The sequence below is a fragment of the Arvicanthis niloticus genome, unplaced genomic scaffold (genome assembly GCF_011762505.2).
Source record: "Arvicanthis niloticus isolate mArvNil1 unplaced genomic scaffold, mArvNil1.pat.X pat_scaffold_276_arrow_ctg1, whole genome shotgun sequence".
Lineage (NCBI taxonomy): Eukaryota > Metazoa > Chordata > Mammalia > Rodentia > Muridae > Arvicanthis > Arvicanthis niloticus.
In genome coordinates this window covers 45999-72319 of record NW_023045938.1, presented here as the reverse complement: position 1 = coordinate 72319, position 26321 = coordinate 45999, and the positions used below count along the sequence as shown (strand labels likewise).

General features: G+C 40.1%; 1 protein-coding gene across 1 annotated transcript in view; it reads left to right on the top strand.

The window, feature by feature from the left end:
- The first annotated feature begins 1762 nt into the window (after nucleotides 1-1762).
- Nucleotides 1763-26321, top strand: part of LOC117701854 (ELKS/Rab6-interacting/CAST family member 1-like) — a 69799-nt gene continuing 45240 nt past the window's right edge. The window contains exons 1-3 of the mRNA XM_076928174.1: nucleotides 1763-1773; nucleotides 13513-13657; nucleotides 24335-24433. Coding sequence (XP_076784289.1) covers nucleotides 1763-1773; nucleotides 13513-13657; nucleotides 24335-24433 — 255 coding nt within the window. The remainder of the gene's footprint in view (nucleotides 1774-13512; nucleotides 13658-24334; nucleotides 24434-26321) is intronic.

Sequence of the window (26321 nt, the reverse complement as noted above, 5' to 3'; positions counted from 1 at the left end):
TGGCCCTTAAAATGTAGTTTTAAGTATTATTTAAGCATGTATGTACACTCTAATCTCTTGGTTTTCATTGTAATAATAATCCCAGGGCATGAAAAGCAATCTAATTTTCTTACCTAGAAGCATGTTTAGGTAATAAAAATAATTAATTTTACAAATTAAGAAATGAGGAGGCTTTACTACATTTGCAGGCACAGTTTCAATAATTTTAACACAATTAAAAAAGAATTTAAAAACACAATTAAGAACGGATGGTGGCCCATACCAGTAGGACATGCTGACAAGGCAAAGACAACAGAATCATGAATTTGAGGCCAGACTCGGCTATACATTGTCTTTACTGCCTTTAACATTAATAAAAAAGAATTTTTAAAAATTACCTTGAATTTCTCTATACTTATTTAAAAAACAAAAAAAAAGTTTGTTTTTCTAAATTTCTAAAGTTTCTAAATTTCTAAATATGTGGAATTTGACAAGCAGCTTAGAGTATATGAGAGAGAACAGCATGATGACCAAGCTGCATCCTCCCAAACCAGTGTAGCAGAGGTTTTCTTACAAGTTTTGCTTATGAAAACTCTAGATACTGACTTGGGTGTGTTCAGGGAGAGGACTAGTGTCAGAGGAGCTAAGGAGATCTCTAGGTTGCTAAAAGCAAACACTATGGTTCTTCTTCCTAAACTAATGATTCAGCAATTCATCATTCATCTGCATCAGTTTGCTAGCAAGCAGGACAAAGTACTACAAGTCCAAAGATTAGTTGTTGTATTTCAGGCATCTGATGAGATGGGAATGTGCATTGCTGAGGCCATGACACCACTCCTGTTCTAGCAAATCCCACAGTCCTCAAACCTGAGACTGTGCTAGCTGAAGAAAAGGCAAGGGCATGTCCTCAGTAGATGGTGTGGACAGCTGGTGTGAGTGCCATCCATCCAAGATTGGGAAAGGTTAAGTAAACAGTGGGACAGTGACAAAGTACAGGGATTAATGGCTGAAAGCATTCAGTGATTCTTAAAACAGACATTGAAGTAAATGGAAGTATTCTGAAGCCTGGGTTCTGAGAAACGGTGTAAGAAAACTTTCGTTTCCTTTGGAAACAAACTTCCTGCAGACAGAGGACCAGATAAATGGAGCAGCCCAAAAGTGTGCGTTTGTAACCTCAAGTGAACTTTATTTTGAAGAGACCATGAACTCACATGGAGGAGTAAATGCTGCCATTTCTTATAAATGTTAAGCTATCGATGAGGTGGAGAATTAATATTGTTAGAAAAGAACACTAAAATGAAAGAAAATTGTAGTGAACTACAGTGCCACTCACTCAGCCTTATCTCTTGAGGCTTATACTTACTAAGCCCCCCTGCCCTGTACTCCAGTGCAGCGGTAAGACATAATTCAGTGGGTGCCTAATCAGAGTTGGCTACAATCATCAGTAAAAACTACTTTTCTAAGTGCTTTCTTAGATTTATAGTGTGTGTGTGTGTGTGTGTGTGTAAGTGTGTAATTTGGCGGAACTGGTTCTCTTTTTTCCACCATGAGTCCTGGAGATCAAAATCAAGTCTTCAGACTTGGCAATGAGCACCCTTATCCACCGAGCCGTCTCACAGGTCCTCAAGCTGTTGTTAAAGGAGATCCATAAATAGCAGAGGGGACCATGCACCTTTCCATACACATGCGCACACACCATCTTCTATAGGAGTACGAGGATTGCTGTTGTGTGCCACTGCACCCAGCTTCTTTATGGCACTTCCAGGGGTCAAACTGAGTCGTCATGCTTGTGAGGTGAGAAGCCTTTTACTCACTGAGCTGTGTGTGCGGCCCTCTTCTAGTCTCTGGACTTAAGTTATACTGTGCATGCTGCTTCGCTTCACTGTCCCTGGTCTATGTGTATGTCCATGTGATCCTGTGTGATCACTGCAGTTTTGAACACAGTAGGGTCACCCATAGTGAGGGCAAAACCAGTGAGCTTTAGGTAAAAAGTAGGGGACGCCTTTTACTCTCCAAGGCAGTTGAGCTCTGGAGTGACTCCCTTACATTGTCACTGCAAACACAGGCTGTGGGGTACTAGGGCCACTTACTTCTCCGTGTTCACTATGAACGACTGTGAACATGGGCTGTTTCCCTGCTGTTTGCTCTGCAGGGCCTTATATGAAGTAAAGGTATTACTGGGAGGGATGTAACCAATGATTTAGGGAGTAGGTGCTTCCCCTGCCTAGCAGCTAACATGGCCACTCTGCATTTCAGCCAGTAGGAAATGGAGAAGAGGGAGGTACACAGTTCCACCACTAAGTGCTTGATCAGTATGTTCAAAGAAAAGATGCTTACAGATCAGGAACAAGATCTGGACCCATAGTCAGCAAAAAAGACATCTATGATGAAACCTTGTTTTCAGAAAGTTCTGTTGTTCTGATGTAGTCATAAGGATTGAAAGGCTTAGCTTTAAGTTATTAAAACTTTTTTCTTTTAGAAAGAAAGAATGGAAATTCAATATCCAATTGAGTCTCAGAATAGTTACCAAAACCATTTCACACTTAATCCTCTAGAGCTGTCAAGGCTAAATATACATGTCATCTTCTTGGAATGTTTTCAGAACTAGTTTAAAAGATGCCCTAAAAAAATATGTATTTGTTTCTCACTATGATCTGAAAATATATCCCCCTGATTCATTCTGTGAGCCACACTTAATAAAATTCATTTTAACAAAAATACTATTTGGAGACTCATATAGAGCCCAGGGTTAGAGTCTCTGTCCAGCATGTCTGAGGCCCTAGGTTTGATCTCCAGTACTATATTTCCTATACACATGCACACAAATATGTAACGCGCGCCCCCAAAATCCCTTTTCGCCCGAGAATAAGGACAGGAGGCGATAGTCGGGTTTACTGTCACGAGGAACTTTTTACTACTGCACACGATAAAGCGGAAAGACCCAAGAAACCGGAAGAGGGTCCCTTAAATACACCCTAGAGTGACGTATTCACTCCTGAATGGCTGCTTGCTCACTACCCAATATTACGCCTCGGGATAGGCCAGTGGTTTGGCGCTCTTTCTGCCTAGCAGCTGCGCAGAATGATTGTTTATTGCTGGGGAAACATGTGGCCAGCGCCATGTTGGAAAAACGCACGTGTGCAGCCACAGCGGCTCACTACATCTCTCCCTGTTTAAATTATTAATATAAAACAGCCTTTCGCCCATTGAACAAAGCACCAACTCAGTGAGGGAAAGCAGAGGCCTGATCCCCTGTGCAAAATGAGATATTGTAATGGGTTTAATTCCCATACCCAATCTCGATACCTTTTGACGGGGAAAGGAAGCCTCTATCCTGGGGCGCCACCAGGAGGAGGTAATTGGCATCAAACCTTTGTGCAATCAGGCATGCTTTCGGGAAATCTATCCACACTCGTGGAACATTCCCTGTCGAGTACCCACTCGCAAACACCTCTAACTGCTCAGGTACTGGTTATTTAGGCAAGGGCTGAGTGGACAAGACCTCTCATCTACCCCAGTGCAATGGGCCAAACCCCTGGTGTGCATAGACTGAGAAGGTCTCTGTCATAGGCTATTTCTAGCCTAGATCATCAAATTTCAGGGAGGATGCTTGCCCCAAGGCTGCGCGTGCTTAGGCTTAGAGCTACCTTGTCACGTTTTTTGCTGGGCTTGAGCTTACAAACCATCCATCTATGAATACTAGTTCACATCCTAGAAGTGTATCACCCAGGCCTATTCCGGCTCTTTGGAAAGAAAGAAAGAAGGAAAGAAAAGGCAGAAGAAATTTATTTTTAAGAAGTAAAATCTCCACGGGCAGCAGGTTTCATCCGCTGGAAATCCGAGCTTGTAATCACGGCTGTATCTGGTCCAACTTCCCATTCCACTTTCCTTTTAAGTAAGCAGAAAGATTATGGCTTTAAATAAATGTATCATTCACAAATCTCAGAGGTGAAATACCTGGATATGGGGTCATTGAGACACAGCTCATTTGAGCCACATCTGTGAGCTGTATCAAATGTGCTTGGAGCGAATAAACTCTCTGATTGACCAACACATCCACTTTCTGTGGGAGGGTCAAAAGCCTCAGAGGTTTTTTCTGAAAATTGATTAGCAATAGTAGCTGCTGTAATTTGATTAACCATGTCTGAGTCAGCTGTTACAGCTGCAATTTGTAGGGATGGTAATAGCAGCGATAAGGGCTGCAGTTATATTAGAATCTCCTTTCTTGTCAGGATAAAATCAAGGTCTCAGACGTCTGAACGGGGATAGGGATCAGAGTGGTAAACTGGCTATTAGACCTGCTTATAGAAAAGCAGACCAGCACTGTAATATAAAGCGAGTTACATTGGTACAAGTTAGCAGCAGCAACGCCTTTTAAGAAGGCAAGGGCATAGGTTTTTGAGAAGCAGATAGGTTAACCATCTAAATTTACTGTATATACTAGGAACCCGATTTTGGAGAGTCCAAATGGGAGCTGAGAGCGTCTGCAGATGAATCCTTCGGGGGGGGTCTTTTCAGGAACCGCGAGTCGCCGCGTCAGTCGCTCTGGCAGCCAAAATGGATTGTCTTCCCCCTGTGGAAACACACAGACCGCTCCCCGGGATCTTATTAAAATAGGATCCGGGCCTTTCCATAGACCAGTCAAAACATCTTTCCATTTTACCATTTCTTTTGGCCTAGTTGGTTCCATGCAATGGCGATCAGCCGCTGTATTGCCTTGACTGTCCAAATTCAGAAAGTTGAGGGTAAAAAGTGCCAGAGAAATAGTAGCTCGTGGCACCGTGGGCAGAGCTTCCTCAACTTCTCCCTTTTGTTTTATCAAATAAGTTTTAAGGGTGCGGTGAGCACGCTCAATGATGCCCTGTCCCTGGGGGTTATAAGGAAGACCCGTCAGGTGTGTCACTTCCATATGGCGACAAAATTGTTTAAATTTTTGAGAAGTGTAGGCTGGCCCATTGTCCGTTTTAAGGATTTTAGGCTTTCCCCAAGCACTCCAAGCTTCGAGGCAATGTTGAATAACATGGGCCGCCTTTTCTCCGGTCAAAGGAGAGGCAAATATAACTCCAGAACAAGTATCAATAGAAACATGCAAATATTGTAATTTACCAAAGGATGGGATGTGGGTAACATCCATTTGCCAGATTTGTAAGGGCCTGATTCCCCGAGGGTTAACTCCTGTATGGGGAACAGGTAGGAATTGACAGCAGTTTTGGCATTGAGTAACAATATCTCTGGCCTCCCTTCTAGAGATGTTAAATCGACATCTTAATGTCTCAGGTGTCACATGAAACCTTTTGTGAAAAGCTTTAGCCAAATCTAACTTTGGCGAAAGGGCAATTGAAATTAACCTTGTGGCTCGATCGGCACCAGATGTAACGCGCGCCCCCAAAATCCCTTTTCGCCCGCGAATAAGGACAGGAGGCGATAGTCGGGTTTACTGTCACGAGGAACTTTTTACTACTGCACACGATAAAGCGGAAAGACCCAAGAAACCGGAAGAGGGTCCCTTAAATACACCCTAGAGTGACGTATTCACTCCTGAATGGCTGCTTGCTCACTACCCAATATTACGCCTCGGGATAGGCCAGTGGTTTGGCGCTCTTTCTGCCTAACAGCTGCGCAAAATGATTGTTTATTGCTGGGGAAACATGTGGCCAGCGCCATGTTGGAAAAACGCACGTGTGCAGCCACAGCGGCTCACTACACAAATATATATTCAGATCTTTAAAGAATATAATAAGTAGGCCGGGCGTAGTGGTGCATGCCTTTAATCCTAGCACACAGGAGAGAGAGGCAGGCAGATCCCTGTGAGTTCAAGGCCAGCCTGGCCTACAAATCAAGTCTAGGATAGCCAGGTCTTAATACACAGAGAAAACCTGCACACACACACACACACACACACACACACACACACAAGCTTTGAAGCTGATTTCAGTGAAAACTTTGTAAGCACCCTTAATGTAAGTTTATTGTTTCTTTCAAATAAATGTTTTTATATAACAATGAATTTTTTTAAACTTACCTTAAAGAGCAAGTGGATACATTTCACAAAAGGAAATTTAAATACTTTTCTAAATTAATTTTTAAGCAAATATTTTTGCATATTAATAAAATAAAGCTTTTGTTAATTCCAGAATTGAGTTTGTGTACTTTTAGACAAGCCTGTTTAGTCATGGAATACAGATTGCACTATTTCTACTACTGGTCTGTGTGATAACTGCTCCACAGAGTTGAGGGGAGGGGCCTTAAAGGGACAGTAAAACACAGCCTCAAAGTAAGTAGAAATGCTAGAATCATTAAGAAGTTACCCAAGCAGGCAAGAATGTCTGTGGAATTAGAGGCTGATGTCAAGGTGTATTTATTAAGAGTCTACCACTCAGCATTGTTCTTGGTCCTTGGAGTACATGAGTAAACAAAGCAAAGACTATGCCTTTGCAGGATCTGTGTTCCAGTCACTTTAAGCAGACTATGGAAGACTGGCATAGAACTCATGGTTTGTAGAGGAGACTGGACAAGCATAACACTAAATAAAAGAAAAAAATGTAAACAGTTTAGCCATCCACAAAGCAGAAAATAAACAATCTTTTAAAAAGCTCTTGGCTTTCTGGACCATAAGCTGAGATTCTAGAATGAAGATACTAAAAAATTAAGTGTGTCATCACCATTAACAATATCTAAAAAGTATAAGTACCTCAGGTGTCTGTGAGGGAAAGATGGGTTAGTGATGGGTACTTATTAGTCAGTGTTGACAAGAAAGATGCTGATGTATGCTACAATGTAAATAAATCTTGAAAACATTCTGCTAAGTGAAATAAGCCAGTTGTAAAAGATAATTACTGAATGATTCCACTTTTATAAAATACCCAGAGGAGCCACATTCACTGAGAAGGTAGAATGGTAGTTAACCAGGAGCTGGGGCAGGGAAATGATGAAGCATTGTTCAGTTTTTCACAATTAAGAGTCCTGGCAGAGATTAGTTGCACAATTGAATAGATGCATTCAGTACCACTGAACTTATGACAACAGTTAAGATGGTTATAAATGGGACTGGAGAGGTGGCTCAGTGGTTAAGAATGCATACTACACCTGCAGAGGACTGGAGCCTGTTCCCAGCACACACATCACAACTGCTAGTAACTCTAGTTGCCAGGGATTCAACCTTCTGTTCTGGCTTCTACAGGTGCCTGCACTCATGTGCACATACCCACAAAAAGACACATAGGTATACACATAATTAAAAATAAATCATTAAAAAGATGTTTTAAATATTTTATCACAATTTAAAAGTTATGTGTTAACTAATTGCTAGAGAAAAAAAATTAAGATAAGCCATAATGCACCATACTTGGGGAAGCTGACCTTGCATGTATGAAAGAATTGAAGGTTATTTACTAAATACTTTTCTTCATCATTCAAGTGATATAAGTGCTCAAAGGAGATGCTGACAAGGAAGGAAGTAGCAGTCAGTGGAGGAGTAGACCCTGACAGAGACTGACTAGGCATGTTGCAAGTAGAGCAGGGCACTGAAAGTCTGCAAGAAAGATGTAGGCTGAAAATCTAGAGGCGGTCCTGAATGTACGTGTGCCAGAACTACCTGTATGCCATGTCCTGAGAGACCCAAGAAACTGACTTTGGAAAAACAGGATATTGTGTAATGATGGGAAAGTTGGAGATGGAACCTTAAGAATAAAGGGGACCCCAAATAAATGGGCGATGATGGTTCAGAAATGACAGTCCCCATACAAAGCTGTGCATTCAGTAAACATTAGAATGAGCAAAGGCTGTGCTCAGTGTTGGCCATGGGACACAAAGTATAGTTGGATTATGCAGGTAGTGTCAGCCTGGGGACCCAGGCGTGGGTGCCTCCATTAACATGGTGGGGAAACAGGATGGTGAGGGAAATACTGACTTGGTGCTGACAGTTTACATCCAGGATATTTCCTACTATCTAAATAAAAGAACAGAACACATGGTTCAATTTTTGAAAGATTAGGTTTGCCCACAGCAGCCCCATTGTGCCTTTCACAAAGGTTAATCAGGTTAATGTATTCTTCCACACTCAGACCTCTGCAAAGCAAGGAGGAAATTTTAATTGAGTGAACATCTTCAGGGCATGAGATAGAAGAACAAAACAGATACCCAGCAACTGCCTATAGTCTCAGGATAGTTAGTTTTAAATAACAAAGCAACAGAACCAAAGTGCATGTAATCCATTAATAAGAGAACGGATTTCCTATTTAATATGGGTTATTGTCAATTAAACTGTGCCTCTTCACCCATAGTATTAGCATGGTACAGCCGATGGCCTCCTTCTTTCATCCGATCTTTTCTCCAAAGCTTTCAGGATTGTGGAGCACATTGTATATAACTCTGCAGCTATCCAACTTGAAATTCAGACTTGGACAAGGAGGGAATGCTAAACATTGTTGGTTATGCTCCTTAATTTATGCCCCTTGTACTTCAGTGCGCTTCTGTGGAACACACACTTAGCACTCCCGCCAAGTTACCATTTCGGTCTTGGTTGCAGTTTCTTTCTTGCTGGTGCTGGAAGACCACTGTGTTAAAGATTCAGAAATCATCAAAGGATGCTCAGCTCTCTGTGCCTTTGATATTGTCTCTAGTTTCTGAAATTTGCCCAGAAGGAGAAAAGGAACAGAGGAGAGGGGAGGTCTTACTGTTTCCTGGAGCTCAAATGCCATAGTAAGTAGTGCACATCTTGATTCCATTAGACTTTGCAGGTCACAGAGCAAGTTCAGCTGGTGTAGTTTACAGCACCAGGGACAGGGTGACTAGCCACTTTAATGACTTGCCTTTTGCAGCAACTTATTCAGGAAATAGGGGTTGCTAACCACTGAAATATCTGTATCCACGGCTGGGGTGGGAGTGTTTGTTAATTGAGGAATAGATTCAGAACAAGGAGAGTGACTTGGCAGGATGTGCACTGACATTTTGTCCTCTGATCCTCTGGGGGTTCTCCCTTGTGTCTTCCTAGTTGCTCTCTTGGGGCTCTCCAGGGAAGCAGTGAGGCTGCTTGTGCTAACAGGACTCCAGCTGGGGGGTGGGGAGGGCAACCTCTAGTTAGGAACACTCTTTTGTGGTCAACTTCTGTTTGTGTCCACTTTCTCAAAAACATTTGTGTTCCTGTTAAATCTCTTCTAACATTTGTGTTCTAGATCTCTTCCTAGAAAGGATCACTTCTGACTTTTTTTTAAATCCTCTTTTCTATGTCTCTGTTTCCATCAGAGAAATATTACTTCTATCAAAAAGTATCTTTTTACGAAGAAAACTTGTTTTCAATAGGCAGCAACTAAACCCAGTTTCTTTCACAACTTAACCTTTTGTTTCATTCTGAATTTTGTTGCCTCTGAAAACACAACTTTTTAAACAAAAGTTTCAACTTTTTTGCAGTGCACTCTAAGAAGCACCTAATACCGGTTCACAGTGTAGTCCTTCCTGTGAGATGTTCCAGGAGCAGCAAGGGTAATCCCACCAAGTTTAAAGCCCCTGCTGTTGCTTACACATCCTTGCCTTGTCCTAAACATTTTCAAAGGCTGTGACTCAGTGGTGGAACTCAAGGCCCTGAGTTCAGTCTCCATGAGCGAAGAAGAGGGAGTGACTTCACAGTGTTTTCAAGATGGTTCACCCAAAGAGATCCAGTTTGCTCCATAGCCAGTACATTGACTAGCAAAAGGACAAGTTTGCAAAAGAGACTTTATTCAGCAACAATCAAACATGAGGAGCCAGGACATCTCCCCTGTCTTCCCAGGAAAAGTAAAGGGGTAGCTGTGGGGCATAGATTATAAGTGTGACTCTCCATGCTAGGCCTGAGCATGGGAGTTTGCCCATCAGATCTTACCAGGGACCCAAGTAAAAGCTTGGTAGTTCCAGACAGTTTTAATCATTGCTAAGTACCTGAAAACCTTGGGGATCCACACAGCAGAGGTACTGTCTGTAGCAAAGCAGTAGAGGTGTATTGCTGTGCTTCACTATACAACATCTCAAACTGGTGATGAGAGTGCAAAGTCTTAGGTTTGGGCTCAAGGGAACACTGAGGCAGATTGTCCGTTTAAATAAGAGCTTGGTTTATTAGAAGAGTTATTAACGTCAAGGAAAGACAGGTATGGCAAGGGTCCGGAGGAAAGCTGAGGCCCACAGGACAAAGTGAGGTTGCCTTCTTACAGGTTCCAGAAAAGGGAGAGATTCTATGCCAGGGGGCTGATGGGTCCATAGTAAATGCTTGCAAGTCAGGCAGTCTCTGATTCCCTGATTGCAACGGGAGGAGATTGTTTCTTGCATTCTGAGGAAAGAATGTGTCACCTTGAGGGTGTGAGGAATGTGAGGAAAGGGCACCTATTTAGTTAGTGTGCATCTATTATATTAGGTGTTTAGGAGTTGAGTAACTCAATAGCTTAGAATGTGGTAGCCTAGAGTCTGTCTGCAGAATCAGCTGTCAGGATGGGGAGAGACACCACCCAGGTGTGACCTGAGCAGCATCTGGAGTGGATCCCAGCGAAAAGCAAGTGAAGCTCCAGAGCCTTATTCATGTTTTCTTTGGGCATTAATAGTATCCATTACAAATTTATTAAAATTATAATATAACCAAGAGAACAATACTGTCTCTGTTCCTAACTGTCCAAGCATACCATTTATGTAAGAATTGGAACTCAATCAAAATACTTCAACAATGTGGAATAGTTTCACCTTTTCACACTGTGCTTTTCTTCTTTTTTTATTACCCCACATGAGTATGCGTGCACACATGCACCGTGTAGAGGCCAGAATCTAGACATTTCTCTCCTTCTGCCATCAAACTCAGGTTGGCAGGCTTGCCAGCCCTTGAGCATTCACCTTAATACAAAACTCAAATCCCTACCATCTTTGTATTTGTATCTAATAAAGTACTGATTGTGCCATATAATTATATTGCTTACATTAATTCCTCATTTCCTCTTTGGCTAATACCAACTGTGATTCTGACAATCAGTGCACAGACAAGCAGCACCCTCACTGAGAGCACACACTTCCCATTCCAACATTTTATGTCCTGAAAGGATCCTGATGACAGTCAACAGGAAGTGTACAGTACGCAGGTAAACCAGCTTGAACTCCTTCAGCTATAAGGGCATTTCACCACTTAACATAAGTGTTTCAAATGATCAGTCATTGTATTTAGACCGTCTTTATTGCTTTGGTGCTAGACTAAAGCCTGGATGTGTAAGCCACCTGCCATTTTTCCCGAGTCCCACAGTGTTGAGACAGTAGAAAGTGATACTAGGATTCATAAGGACCTTCTCTTCTCTTCCAACAGCAAAAACTAGTTAAATGAGTTTTTATTTTCATGTTGTAAACTGATCTGTGGCCCGAATTTGTTAGTATTACTTGTTCAGAGTTTAGTAGATCTACTCATCCAAAATAAAATCTTAGAATATTTAAATGATAGTCTTCCAGTTTGTGGCTTCACTAAACTTTTCCATATGACTGCAATTGAAGCTCAGTTATCTTAACAAGTCAGAAGCAAAGTTAAGCTTCAGCCGTGCTTTCTCAGGTTCAGCATTTCCTGGGTCAAAACCTACAGCTACTTTATACAGTTCTCGTGTAGTAACTCAGATCTGTCCCCTTCCATGAGAGATGACCTAATGAAGGATGGGTTTGGGCCCCATAGACAGTTTCTTCACCAAGTTCATAGATTATTTGTAAGTTTCTTCCACGTACCTTCTTGATCTTTATGTTGTGTACACAGGCTAGAGTAGTTAGCCAGACTGTGGTAAAGAGGAAGGTGGAAAGCAAGGTCAGAATTATCACAGAGAAGTTTGCACAGAGAAATGGAAAGCTCTCATCATAAAAGCTGTCATGTGATGCCAAGCACAGAATACGTTTATTATATGCAAATGATCCCCAAATCCAAGACTGTAACAGTTTCAGTGCTTCATACAGCTCGCCACTGAGCCTCGGCCCTTTTCACCAGCTTTGGCCTACTTTTTTTTTTTTTTTTTTTTTTTTTTTTTTTTTGTCTTTCTTAATAAACTGTAGTTGTTTCTACCACTTTCCTTGTGTCCTTGATCCAGTTTCTCATTATAAGAAATCCCAAAGGATACCCACTGACCCCCAGTACCTGCCCATAACAAAGCCACTGTTACAGTGACTTTTTAAACCTGTGACACTTAAATTATTGTTTCAAAGTATATAAAGATCATTACCAAGAAAGTCACGCCCCTACAGTTATTTGCATTAATGAGATCAAACACTTACTGACATTCAGCATGCTCCAGGAACAAATGGCTGTGTTTCTAAGTTCACTTTCTTGAAGTTTGCAAATCAGGGCTGGCAAAATAAGGTTCAGTAAAGGAGGTGAAGGCATTTGTCCCCAAGCCGGACAGTCTGAGCTCAGTTTCTATGCTAGAAACAAAGAAAAAGGAGAAAGAATAATCTCCATGTCCCACAAAGGAACACAGTACCAAAGCAAAAGTAGCTTGGCAAGGCAGTTCGTTTTGTAAAGAGTACAGCAAGGCTCAAACCAGGCCAGCAACCGCCAGGACGGGACGTTCCCTTGATTTTTATTCTAGCACAGGTAGTAACTGTTTTGTTTTCTTCATTGGCTGAGGTCCAGCCTTACAGTCTTTGCTGTTGGTTAGTTTTAAAAGAATCAGCATGAAGGAAAGAAGTAGGGGTTAAGATTTACATAAAAGTCATACAAGCTAGGGGAGATTTATGGATTGTTAGCCCTGGGTGGACAAATTACCTTCAATAGAAAAAATGGTTTTAATACCCAAGACTCCACATGAATGGAGAGAATAGGCTCTGGTTTTGAGACGGTCTCAATATGTAGCCCTTGCTTGCTTGGGACTCGCTATGTAGACCAAATAGGTCTCAAATTCACAGAGATTGGCTTGACTCTGCCCCTCGAGTGCTGGAATTATTAAAGACATGTGTCACCATTCCTGGCCTTATTTTACTTTTTAATTAAAAAATAAAAATTTTATATATATGTATGAAGAGTTCCTACATAGAGTTATGGCTAATTTGAAAAATATACAAAGTTAGTGACTTTTTTGTTGGTACAATCTTGTCACATATATACTTTAACTACTTAATTCCTCCTGCTGATGAACACTATGTATCAGACCATGGACCCATCCCTTTAAGACATTGGTTACACTCAGAAGCTAGATTCCACCAATCACACATGGCTAGGCCACACATCACACATAAAGAGGCAGAAACGGAGAGAGACAGACAGAGAGTTCATGCCCTTTTTACCCCAATCCCAACAGAATTATGAAGCTGTCCTATGCTGTGATTTTACAGTTCCCAACTTTAGGTTCTACTCAGTACTTGGCTCCTTCATGCTCTGTCAAGTGAACAATGTTGAACTAAGTCACATGGTATGACCTTCCTGCCACCCCGTGAAATGATATAAAACTCAGCTGTTTTTCTTTGTTCTCCAGATTTTTCTTTGTAGAACTACAAAAAAAAAAAAAAAAAAAAAAAAACCTGTGTTTCAGTGTTCATGTGGTTTTTTTCCTCCCTTTTCAGGCAAGAAGCTCTTCTGGCTGCTATCAGCGAAAAGGATGCTAACATAGCTCTTCTGGAGCTTTCATCCTCAAAGAAAAAGACTCAAGAAGAAGTGGCTGCACTGAAACGGGAGAAGGACCGCCTGGTACAACAGCTCAAACAGCAGGTATTAGGTGTGCCCAAGGACAGCAGAGGCAGGCCGAAGAGGGCCCAGTCCTCTGCCCTTTCAGACATGTCTGCCATCTCAAAGATGTTTTCAGTACCTTTTGTTTCATGCTAGATATTAAATACAGAATATTTTCATAACTAGACACTTAACAGGTCTATGGCTATATCTAAAAAAGGGTCACAGAATTCTCGATTGGACTAGGAAGACCTTACAGGTCCCGAGGTTTTTAAAAAACATTATAAAGTCACACTGATCAATCTTTTATTCATATTCACACTTGACTATTTATTATGTTGGACATTTACTTTCTCTGTATTTGCAGCTTTGGGGGGTTCAGTTTGCTTTCATTTTATTGATACAGGATCTTGCTATGTAGCTCTGACTGGCCCAGGACTCATTTTGGAATCTAGGCTGTCCTTGAATTCATGACAATCCCCCTGCCTAAACTTACCCAGTGCTGGGATTAGAAGAATGGACCACCATATCCAGATGTATCTAAAATATTTTTGTCATAGTTTCTAACATTAGGACTTAATATTACCGGTAAAATTCTCTTTCACTGGTGGTCAAATCAGGGCACTAATAGACTCAGAACAGATTAGCTCCAAGTGTCAGTGGTTAGTAGAATCCAAGCTTTCTCCAGCCTGCACTGCCAGATCAGAATCTGCTTTAACTCTCTGGCTTGCTAAGCCAGTTCTCAGACTTCTTAGCACCCCTCTCTCTAGGAACTCTCCTCCCTGGACATACTCTTTACTGTCAACAGATCCTTCTAGACTCTCATCTGGATTTATTTAGCATCATCGACCCAATTATTATTAAATGCTTACTATATATCAAGACCTTTTCTGAAGACTTGCATTCATTATAAGATTATTTGTTTTATCCAGCGTTCTGGATATTTCATCACACAAGAGTTTTCAGGTCTAACAAAGACATATTTCCTTCCAGTTATACTAAAAATCTGAGCAAGAACATTTTTATTGCTGTTTTTTTTTTTTAAACATTTTCCCAGGTTACTTAGCAAATTTCATTTTAAAATCCTATAAGTAGTTGGTCTCGTTTTGTTATTGTAAACAGCTGTCCCGTTCCAGAGTGTGCGGTAGAACTACAAACTAAGAGTTGAGGCATAAATTACTGAGCTAGGGATATAAGTTAAGTGGGTCCGCAAGGTCAGAAATAATGCATCCACTCGTAGTGAAAAGACTTCCTGAGTCACACTGTAGACATGTGACATTTCCCTCAACTGTAAATAAATATTGTGGAATGTGAAGATGAATTAGCTTCTTCAGAGAACCAAGATCTCCTTGAGTAGACTAGTATGTAAGTGCAAAGCTGCAGTGTATATGCCTCTTGGCATATGCCTCAGATTCCTGGGAGCTAGCCGACTGTCAGGTCCTAAGCTATTATTCCCTGTTTGCATCCTGCTCAGTTGACAAGAGCCTATTTCTGGTCTCACTGATGTTTCTGTTAAAGGCTGAACATCACCTTTCTCCTTACACAGTCTTAATCCAGGGGTCCCCTGAGATTATACCCGGGTGACTGGCACAGGGTCAGGGTGGAGTCTTTACTCCACAGTTGAGCATTTTCCCAGTTTTCTATTGTGTTATATTTTAACTATTTAACCTTTCAATACCACATTATTTTCTAATCTCCAAGTTCTTACTGTAAAGGGGTATTTTCTAAATATTTCTATGCAATTGGAGGAAATGCCCATCAGTGACTGTCAACTTTTTTACATTAATTGTTGATATATTTTGTTGGGCACATGTGCCACAGTGTGCATATAGAAGCTAGAGGACAACTTGCAGGAGTCTCTTCTAGAAATGCCACTTGGCTTATCAGGCTTCATAACAAGCGCCTTTACCCGCTGAGCCAAATCTCAGGCCCCCAGTAATACTTTACGTAATTCTTTTATGTGGTTCTGTCCATTATGTAGTTGCCAGGTTTTAGTCTCTCTGGGAGTTACTAGGACATTGGCTACTTTCACTCTTGTTTACTGCTTCAGTATATAAAGCCAGTTATTCTGACAGTCACTGATTTAGACCTTGAGATAGACCGAAACTTTGATTTGGTGCATCTTGGATTCTAGTAGACCTAGCAAACATCCACTTATCTGAAAGCTAACACTTGCACATACTTTGAGATGTCTCCTGAATCCTGCTGGAGTGCTGGTTCCCACCGTGACAGTTGCCAGTGCTCTGTCCATGTTGCGTGTATAAACCAGCTGTCTGCCCCCAGATGTCTACTACTCTCTTGACTCCTTCACTGAGATATTCACTCCCTGCTCATGGGTAGAATGTGTTTTCATCTTGACTTTGTACTTTTCTTCCATAGGCTATGGGGCTGGCCATTGGCCCACCTTGGAACAAACCGTATCATTGACCTTTTGTCTGTCTCTCACAGCAGCTCTATCTAGTGTAAGCCTGTGTTCTTCATGGTACAGAAGAGATTCTTTGCTGAGGTGGTTACCTCCCTTTTGTTAGGAGAGGAGGTATGCATGTGTGGAACACCCCATTCACTCCGACTTTGCTTCTGCTGCACAGACGTTTATCTTTACTTCCATTGGAAAAATATTAGCTCTTTTCTAGCCATGTGCATGTTATTTTACTTGTGTAAAAGGTTTGTCCTCTTTCTTTCCATCTTGAAGATTCTAACAGTTGTAAATCTACTGGTGTGTATGTGTGTGTGTGTGTGTGTGTGTGTGTGTGTGTGTGTGTGTTTGTGTATGAGATGCCATCCATGTATTTTTGCTTAATTTCTTAAGTTTTGAGAAGAACTTTATAAAATTGGGGGCTTATCAGATGCTTTTATTTTTTTTTAACTTCTTGGTCTGAAGCCTTGACCCTGCCTATTGAAGCAACTATTTAAAAAAAAAAAAAAAAAAAAAAAAAACTCTGATTCATTCCTTAACAATTTCATACATGTATACAGTGTATCTTGATCATAATCTACCACAAGATCCCTCCACACACTCTCCTCATAACTTCCTGCCTCCCCAGTTCCATGGAGGCTACTTAGAGCTGCCTCCTGGAATGCTGGCTGTTGTCAGTTTGTTCGTGTGCAGGTAACCTCAGTTCATTGAATCCATGAGTGCGACAGCCATGCCATGTCCACAGCAGCCATTCGTGGCACTCTGCCTCATCTTTTGACTTTTACATTCACTCTACCTCCTCTCCACAAGTTCCCTGAGCCTTGATGGGATGATGGAAATGTCACATTTTGTGCTGAGCACTGAGTGGACACATCATCCCAACTTTGACCAGTTAAGAGTCTCTGTACTAAGGAGACTTCTCTGGCCAAGATTGGAAGCAACTCTAAGGCTATAAATGTAAATATTTAGAAGGCACTTTGACAACATTTCCACTTATCAAAACAATAGTAGTAGGCTGCCCACTAGGACCTTTGACCTCCAAAGCCATGGGTTATGTTCAATATGGAACGGCGTTTAAAGCCACTAAGTTGCAGCATGATAAATATGTAGGTCCTTACCTATCCAATTTACTATTGGCTTTCTGTAGTACATAGAGAGTTCTATTCCAAACACAAGTAAAATTATATTTAAAAACCACTGAAGATCTTATATGAAACTAACTTTAAAGTCACCGATTTTTAATTTATTTTCTTTCTCTACAATGAAAAAAATAATAACTTTGGATGAAAAATCTTTCTAGCCAGCCAAGAAAATAGAGCTTTCTATAGACTCGTTACAGGTTTAAAGCCTTTCATTATGAATTAAATTTGGAATGGGAGTCTTTTGCCAATAAAAATAATGGAGAATAAGCCTTTAAGCTTCATACGTAATGTAGAATCCTGAGTTACCCTCATTCTTTGTTGTTTCAGAAATGATGACAAGAAAGTCTTTTTTAGTATTTTTGATCCATCAGTTGTTAATCAACAGACAAGGAGTCTGAGGATTTAGAAAGCCAACTTAATTCAAAATTTAAAAAATCAGCATGTATTTGTATATATAATTTTTGTCATTATTTCCTAAACAATACCAGTTATTTATATGGACATAAAGTATATATGAGACTATGCATAGGTTATATGCATCTACTATACAGTTTTTATATAAAGGACTTAGATGTTCTCACACTTGGTGTTCATGGAGGTGGAAGTCTTGGAGATTAGAACCAGTCTTCACTGATACCAAAGAACAGTTACACACCTCAAAGAACAATTTTTAAAAATTTAAGTATGGACTAAAGGAATATATTTCATAGTGTGTTAGTCTCATTTTTCACTTTCAGTGTTATTTTAATACATATACATGTATTAAAATATATTCATATATTTTATATATGAATATATATTAAAATATATTCATATATATGTATACATATATGAATAATTCTATTTTCATTTTCACGTTTGTACCAAGAGAGACCATGTTCTTATATTTTCTTTCACATTTGTTGGAAGTAGTGAGAAGAAACAGACCCACTGTGTCAGTGTTGTGATTAGTGATTCCTTAGTGGGGACATTCAGTTCATTCAAGTAAATTGCTATATTTTGAACATGACTGCAGGTGATACTGTCGATGAGTTCCTGAATGAGGTGAGGAATGTTTCTATATCTCGTTCACTCCCTGTGGAATCCCTTGGCGGCCTCCTTAAAGCCTGTGTTTCACTAATGTGGGTTTTCACCAATGCTCTCCTTTCCACCTTGAGTAGCTATGCCTACTGTCCAGTTCCAAAGTTACTCCCACATCTTCAGTTTCTGTTACCACATACCGTGGTCCCAGTTACCAGCATCAATTAGTCATCTTCTACTCTATAAAAATCCCCTCACACAATTATTATTTCAAAAACTGGGGAATAGCTTAGCCTATGATTTCATTTAGGGTCCTTTGTAAGTTGCAGTCAGGCTGATGACCAGGTCTACATCCTTAGCTTATTGGAAAGCCTGTGACTTCCTTCTTCTTCCTCTTCTGGTCTTAGAGACCTCCAACATTTTCTTTGACCAACACCTAGTGCTGACTTGGGAAAAAAAGAAGTCTCAACTTATTATTGTTATTATTATTATTATTATTATTATTATTATTATTATTATTATTTATATGGGTGTTTTGTCTGCATGTATATTTGTGCACTACCTGTGTGCCCAGTGCTTGGAGACCAGAAGAATGTGTCTGAACCAGAGTCACAGATGTGAAGGGAAAAACATAATGTTCTCAGTATAGGAGTCAGATAGTTCTCTCCTTCCACCATGTGGGTGCTGAGGATCAAACTCAGGTCATCAGACTTGGTAGCAAGCACCGTAATGCACTGAGCTAATCCTCCTGCTTCCACCTTTCAGTACTAGGTTTACAGCACATGCCACAACACCCCGTTTTAAGACCTGATTTTCTATTGAAGGTTAGAGACTGTCAGCCACATAGAGAACCAGTACAACAACATACCAGCAGTCACATAAGTGAACTGTGTAACTAGTGAGGGAAATTTGAAAACAGAGTCAACAAGACTTTGTGATTTCATTTCCAATACACATGAGAAATGAGGAGTCAAGAGTAGCTGAAAATCTTAGATTGAACAACTTCAAGAATAATGACTCTTTAGTAGATAAAAGGAAGCAAGGGTCTTACAGTGCTCTGCCTAGCAACAAAGTTGGCATCATACCCCAATGCAAGTTTCACCATAGAGGAGAAGGTAGAAGGTCAACTGCATAGTCTCATTTGGAGACTTACTGTGGCTGTCACTTTCCTCTCTATCAGAGCATGGTTATTTTAACAGTGATTTATCTGATGCCCCTCGGGTTTCTCTGAAGGAGTTGATACATCTTTTAGTCTTGTAAACAGAGCCTATGATAGCTCATAGTTTACTACTAAGAATAAGAGATTTCAACCTTTTCCTTTAAAACACCAGACTTATTTCTATTCTTTTTCTATTACGTCTTCTTTCTTGGCTTGAGTATTTTTCTGTGAAATATTTCTGCAATGCCTTATTTAGGCATTACCATGCGACTCTTAGATGAAAAGGCTAACAATAAATAAACAATAAATATTGAACTTTTTCTCACAAGTATGTAGGTATGCATTATTGTTTTAAATAAAGTTGCTACTTCCTTCTTTTACTTTTTCCTTCCTTCTTTTCTCCCGCCTTTCAAAGCAGTATTATTCTTTATGCTGCTAGAACTAGATTTCATCCATCCTGTGACAGGGTTGAAGACAGAAGACATCTGGTATAAAATTCCTTCCATGACAGTGGAGTGCTTATCCCCTTGCCTTCTTATCTTACCTCAAGAAGCGCAGCGCCCAAGAGCTGCTCCTGAGGAGTCCATTGTGTCCTGCGTAGTATCTAATGTCTGTGAGAGGCCATCCTGACTGTGCAAGGGGCCGGCTTGTATCAATTTCTAATAGACCTTGAGCACACTCGTGTCTTGTAGGAATGAAGAAGTAAATGCTGTATCTTCTGTCACATGGGTCAAGTGCTCTTTCTACTCAGGTCAGCTTCTTGTGCTTACACACTCATCCTCAAAAGCACTTGAAGTGCTTTTCTGCCTTAGAAATGGATTAGTGTATGCTTTATTCAGATTGCTTTTAAGTTTTAAACATGTCCTAGATCAGGTAGGAAAGATTGGCTTCTGTTTGCCAGGAACCAGCCTCATCTTGGAGAGGAGTTCTGAGGAAGGAGTGTATGGGAGTTGAAAAAGGAACAACTCAGAGTCAAATCGTGGATTACAAGCTAGATGCCTTACATTCTGCTGGAGGCAGCTTTCCAGAAAACTCTCAAGACAGCTCTATCTTGCAGTTCTAAAGAACTCTCTGGATAGCTCTCTCTTGCAAATCAGAAGTCCAGTCTTTTATTTACATATCAATTCAGTCATCTACCCAGATTCTCTTTTGATTATCCCATGAATCAGCATTTCATGACCCTGACCCCCTGATGAATTCACAGATCTGACTGCCTTTTAAGCACAGACAATGAGCTAACTGGTTGGGATCCTGCCCTGAGATTACCATTTCCAACATGCCTAGGCCCAAACTAGCTCTGTCCCAAGCTGATATTGAACTCAGGAATGTCCCTGCTTTGTATCTGTCTGCCTATTTATTTTTCTGACAAGCTAGCTCACAATGCAGCTGCCTCTGTTATTTTAGGTCTTCAAAGCTCCTTAATACAATTCATATTGTATCCTTATATTTTGCATACTTGAGAAATTGTATATTCTCAAACTCATGTTTTCAGAGTTCTTTTCCACAGCCTTAAGGGCTAGCCTGAAGGTCTCAGCATTCACCATTTTGCTGAGACATTAACTACACCCTTGCCTCCCAGTCTTGTGCCATTTCTCATGATCAAGGAATCATTAACCTTGGCAGAGAGGACCCTCCTTGAAGGAGAAACTTGAAAGTCTGCACGTTACTATACAAACAAGCCTTACACCACAGCAACTATCAACACTTGTGGAGACCCATTTCCAGCGGGCTTTGCTCCAGGGTGGGAGCCATGTTACATTGTGCCTTACGTGGCCAAGCATGTTTTGGGAATCTAATCCTTGCCCACATTCACAGTACAATCATCACAGGCTTTCCTGAGCACACAGTGGTATCCAGATGCTTTGGACATTCTTTAGGTGTGACTGTGTTGTTGTTTCTTGTCCTTCCTTCTCTTCTGAGAGCTGCCTTGAAGGCTTACTAGTCATTATCCTAGTATGTTCAGGCTAAGTATCTTCAACTGTAGTTTATAAACAACAAAAGAATGGAAACCTAAGATAGGGCTTCAACAGCATCAATGGAGCGTTCACTCTGCCTTGCTGTGTGTTCCTTCTCGATGTCTGCTCAAGTGGCAGAATGGATGGGTGTGCCCCTTAGCCACCTTTAGAAGAAGACTAACTTAAAGACTTAAAAGATCTCACCTCTCAGTCTTTTCAGCACTTGTGGGTAAGATTTTAATATGTGAACTTTGAGCAGAAACAAACGTTCAAGTCACCAGAAGGCATTCTAGAAAACAAAAATTTGGTATCTTTATTTGTTGATATATATTCTCTTTTCTGTCATACACTGGAAGGACAAACTGACAAATATACATGTGTTAGGTTAAAATATAAAGAACCTGAGTGTTCAACAATGCAGGTTAAGCAATCCATTGGATACAACCAGGAAAAATTAGGAGTAAGACCATGAAAATTAATGTTTATCATTATCAGACTAATAATCCTTAAAAGTTATTAGGTACTGAATTTAGACTATGTACCTTTCTAAATGCTTTCTTTCTATTAACTTAATTAACAAACTCTTACTATAGTCTTTTAGTCAAAATCCATGATCTAACCCCATTTTAAAGATAGGGAAATTGAGGTTCAGAATTTACCTCATAACATGCTGAAGGATAGATAACTAGTATATAGAAGTAGAATTTAAACTAAGCCAATTTGACCTTAAAGTTCTTGCCCCCAGGCATCATCATTCACTAGGTATCTCTGTAACCTTTTTTTTTTTTTTTTTTTTTTTTTTTTGAAATAATCAAAATGCTTTTATTTCACCATAAAATGTGTTAAAGATAACCAGTCAAATTTTGACAAAGCCAGATGGCTGGGAAAATGAAACAGTGTTTCCTTCCAGAGATTAGCCATACTCTGCATGGTAGAGTGGTGTTTAAAGTAGCATGTGAAAGAGTTAAAAATTTTTAAACCTTCCACAGATGGAGTCAAGAGTGCAGATCAGCTTGTTCTGCGCTCTGGGTCCTAGGAAACTAGCTATCTACAAGACAAGATAGATTGAATAGGGTTTGAGCTGAGAGTTCAGGTCAGTGTGCCCATGCACCCTAGATACCAGGAACAGAACTGACCACAAGACAAATTAGATAGGGTTTGATATTTCCCCATAACTGTTCCTTGAACCTGTCACGGAAGCTGAACACTGGACAGGTGCTTTCTATAGATACTTAATCATGATTTCCCCCTTCATCTCCCTGGGTTGCGGTTTTTCCCTTTAAAAAGCTCTTCCTCTTCTCTAAGGGGGTCGTACTTCATTGCTTGCCTCTGCGTAGGACAGGCTTGAAGTGCGGCCTCAGTGCATTGAAATCAAATATACCTCGTGTTAATTTCATAATTGCAGTTATTGGGGTGGCCATGAATTCCCGTGGGCTGAGAGGGAGTTTCTCCCCTCCTGGCGGGCCTTACACATGTACACAGAAATAGATCCCAAATGAGGGTGACTCACAAGAGTTCCCTCTTACGAGTTTACTACCAAGAGGAGGCAGAATAGAATACTTGGTTTATTTGTTACTGCCCATTGCTGTGTAACAGACCATGGCCAAAGCAGTTTATAGAGGATGTTCATTTTGACCTACATTCCAGAGGGATAAGAGTCCCTTATGTCAGGGAAGCATCACAGCAGGATCAGGAAGCTGACTTTTGTTACCTTAAACAAAGAGCAGAGAGTTAACTGGAAGTAGGCCATGCAATATACTCTCAAAGCCCACCCCACCAAAGCTGTACCTACTAAACTTTCCCCAACAGGACTTCCAACTAAAGACCAAGTGTTCAAATACCTGAGCCTATGGAGGACATCTCATTTAAACCACCTAAAATACCTTAATATTGATAGTGATTGTCACTCATAGGGGAATCATGGGGGATCCTTCTGTAACTTATTCTTTAGATTATGTTCATGGTAAACACTTAAAAACCATACAATATAAGCAAGACTTTTGATGCTTTAAAACTTTTATTTGAACAATATTTTATTGTGAACTATACATAACTTTTGTATATTCTGACCCACATAAGTGATTATAAGATGGTTGTGAGGCACTCATTTACCAGCTGCCCAAAGTCACCACCTTTGTAGCAAAGATGGTGGATCAGAAAGGCTTTTGGAACATTTATTTTTGAAACCTAAATTATTTATTAATTGCTATTAACTTTTGTACATGTATCTTCTGTAGTAAGTTACACACTTTTTAATTCTCTTAGATTTTTCTAGATGATCTATTATTTAATCTATAAGTAATAACTTCTTCCCAAATACTTACAATCATAATATTTATATAAAGTCTACCCAAAACTGAATGAGCTGTTTAAATAATAAGTAATTTCATAGATAACATGGAAATGAGTCCTACCTAAATGTAATCTAAAATATTAAAGTTACAGAATACCATATATAATACAATCTAGTCTTAATTATAGGTATAAAAAATGTAGTATATAAAGGTCTTGCTTTGAGACTGTTGTCTTCCCTACACAAATTTACCTACCTATTTTAGCTCAAGTAACCATAACAAATACCATAGTGTAGGTGGCTGAAATAGTAGTTTATCTGTTTGCTCACAGTATGGAGGTCTGAGATCAAGGTCTCTGCTGACTCTTTTCCTGCTGAGAGCGCTCTTCCTCACTGGGGCTATCTTCTCTGTTCACATAGAGCAGATCTTTGACTCGTTTGCTCTCAGAACACATCTACAGCCACAAGGTAGGAGTCAACCCTTTGACTTCATTGAGTCTCAATTAGTTCCTAAAGACCTTGTCTCTAGAAGCAGTGATGTTGTGGTTAGGGCTTCAGTATTTGAATTGCTTTGACTAAACCCTTGACAGTACCCTTCCTAATTCTGTGTTTAATTGATTTTATTGTGGATGGGACTATTTTCATGCTCATGAATGTCTTTAAGGTACTTGTTGCTCTACCATGTATCTATCATGGGGATTGTATCTCAATTTAAGCTATGAATTTCTTTTCAGACACAAAATCGAATGAAACTGATGGCTGACAACTATGAGGATGATCACTTCAGATCCTCCCGTTCCAATCAGACGAACCATAAACCCTCCCCAGACCAGGTAAGACCATGCTTGAGTGTTTCATCTTTTTAAAGAGATCACTTATATCCACATATGTTGTGGTAACATATTGCAAATTCTAGGTTATAAATTAGAAGAATCTTAGCTTTTCTTCAAATAATTTCAATATAGGAAGTTTATGATTCTGTACATCATAAAAGCATATGCTTCGTTCGAGGCCAGCTTGGTCTACAGAGTGAGTTCCAGGACAGCCAGGACTACACAGAGAAACCCTGTCTTGAAAAACCAAAAAAAAAAAAAAAAAAAGCATATGCTTCAATTATTTATAAGAACTATTATTAAGTAATTGCCTTGAGATGAAAAAAAAACTGAGTGAGTCCTACTTTTCTTATTAAAGAATTGGTTAAGCACAGAAATTAATTCTTGTTGAATTGCAGAGTATTTAGTCTCTGCACATCGTCCGTTAAAGGTACAGCTGCAGGCTGGAATTTCCCTCAGTGGTCAGTACCTTATCTAGTGTGCGCAAGGCCCTAACTTGAATCTCCAGGACCACAAAAAAATTAAATCTTTTTTGAATAGGATGATAGATGAAATTTAATTTTTTCCCTTCATTTCCTGGTATACCCTTTCAGTATGACATTCTCAAGAGATATTGCTTTCAGCTTGTTACTAATGCAAAAGAGATATTCATGAAATCGAAGAGAATCATATTCAATTGCAGATTTTTGAAAGGAGGGGGAAAAAAGCCCTCTCAAGATCTTGAATATGATGAATCCTTGTTCATTGAGATTGGGCAGATTATTTCATATCTCTGTGCCCAAAATCAGTTTCAACATCTCTGTCACACCCAGTTTTAAAATGTATAAAAATGCGAAACTAAGGGGAAAAATAATAGCCAAGTAATTACAACCATATGACTGCAAAGTCAAGGAAAACTCCCCCACTAAACATCTACCAAGTGACAACTGGGGCATTGTCTTAGAAGAAGCCATAGAAACATATAGATGAAAGTAGTAATTGGCATCCAACATGTTATTCTAAGAGTCGGAATGAATGGTCCTATAAGATGGCCTTTACTAAGGCTGCTGAGACACACCTAGTACTTTAGAGGGAAAACAGAATCAGCCTTACATCAAATGGAGAACCATCTACCTGGTGTCCCCCACCTAGAAACCACTGCTCTGCCTGCTTTCTGCTACTGAATTAAGACTGTCTAGCCTCTGCATGAAACATGTCAGATCTTTTCCATGCAACAGGTTTGGATATGAGGTAGAGGTATAGGATGTGGGAAGGACAAACAGAAATGGAGAAAGAACAAGTAGATCCTACAGAAAAGCTCTGACTTGAGAACATTACACCAGCTCTGGAAAGGGAGGGGAGTAGACATGGACCATAAGCTCATTACTAATTTGTAGTTTAGGGAGCTAGAACCTAATGTATAAACAGCCAAGAACTTCTTTTCTGCTACATTATGTTTATGTCTTTGTTTTAATACTAACCAACTCTTTTTCATTCCCATGCTGCCCTGGGGCATTGTTCCCTTGTCATCTCTCCCCATAGGATGAGGAGGAGGGTATATGGGCATAGCCAATCAGATGCTCTTAGTTCAGCCATTTTGTTCAGAACGGTGAGAAACAGCTTTCCTTAATTACAGAAATGATTTTCGCTTGTTTTCATGTTTCTTTCTTCATGATCACCTTCACATCTCCTCTGTAAAGTCGTGAACTCCCAGTGTGCTTTCTGCCCCTTCATTTTCACATGACTCTTGTGTGGATTGCTGTGCTTTTGACATAGTGGGGTTTGGATTTTGTGTCCTTTTTTTCTTTTTGTGTGTTATTAGTCACATTTATAATTTCTTTCTGTACATTTTTGACAGAATTTCCAGGGCATATAATGAAATTTCTCAATTGATGATTTTATTTATAAA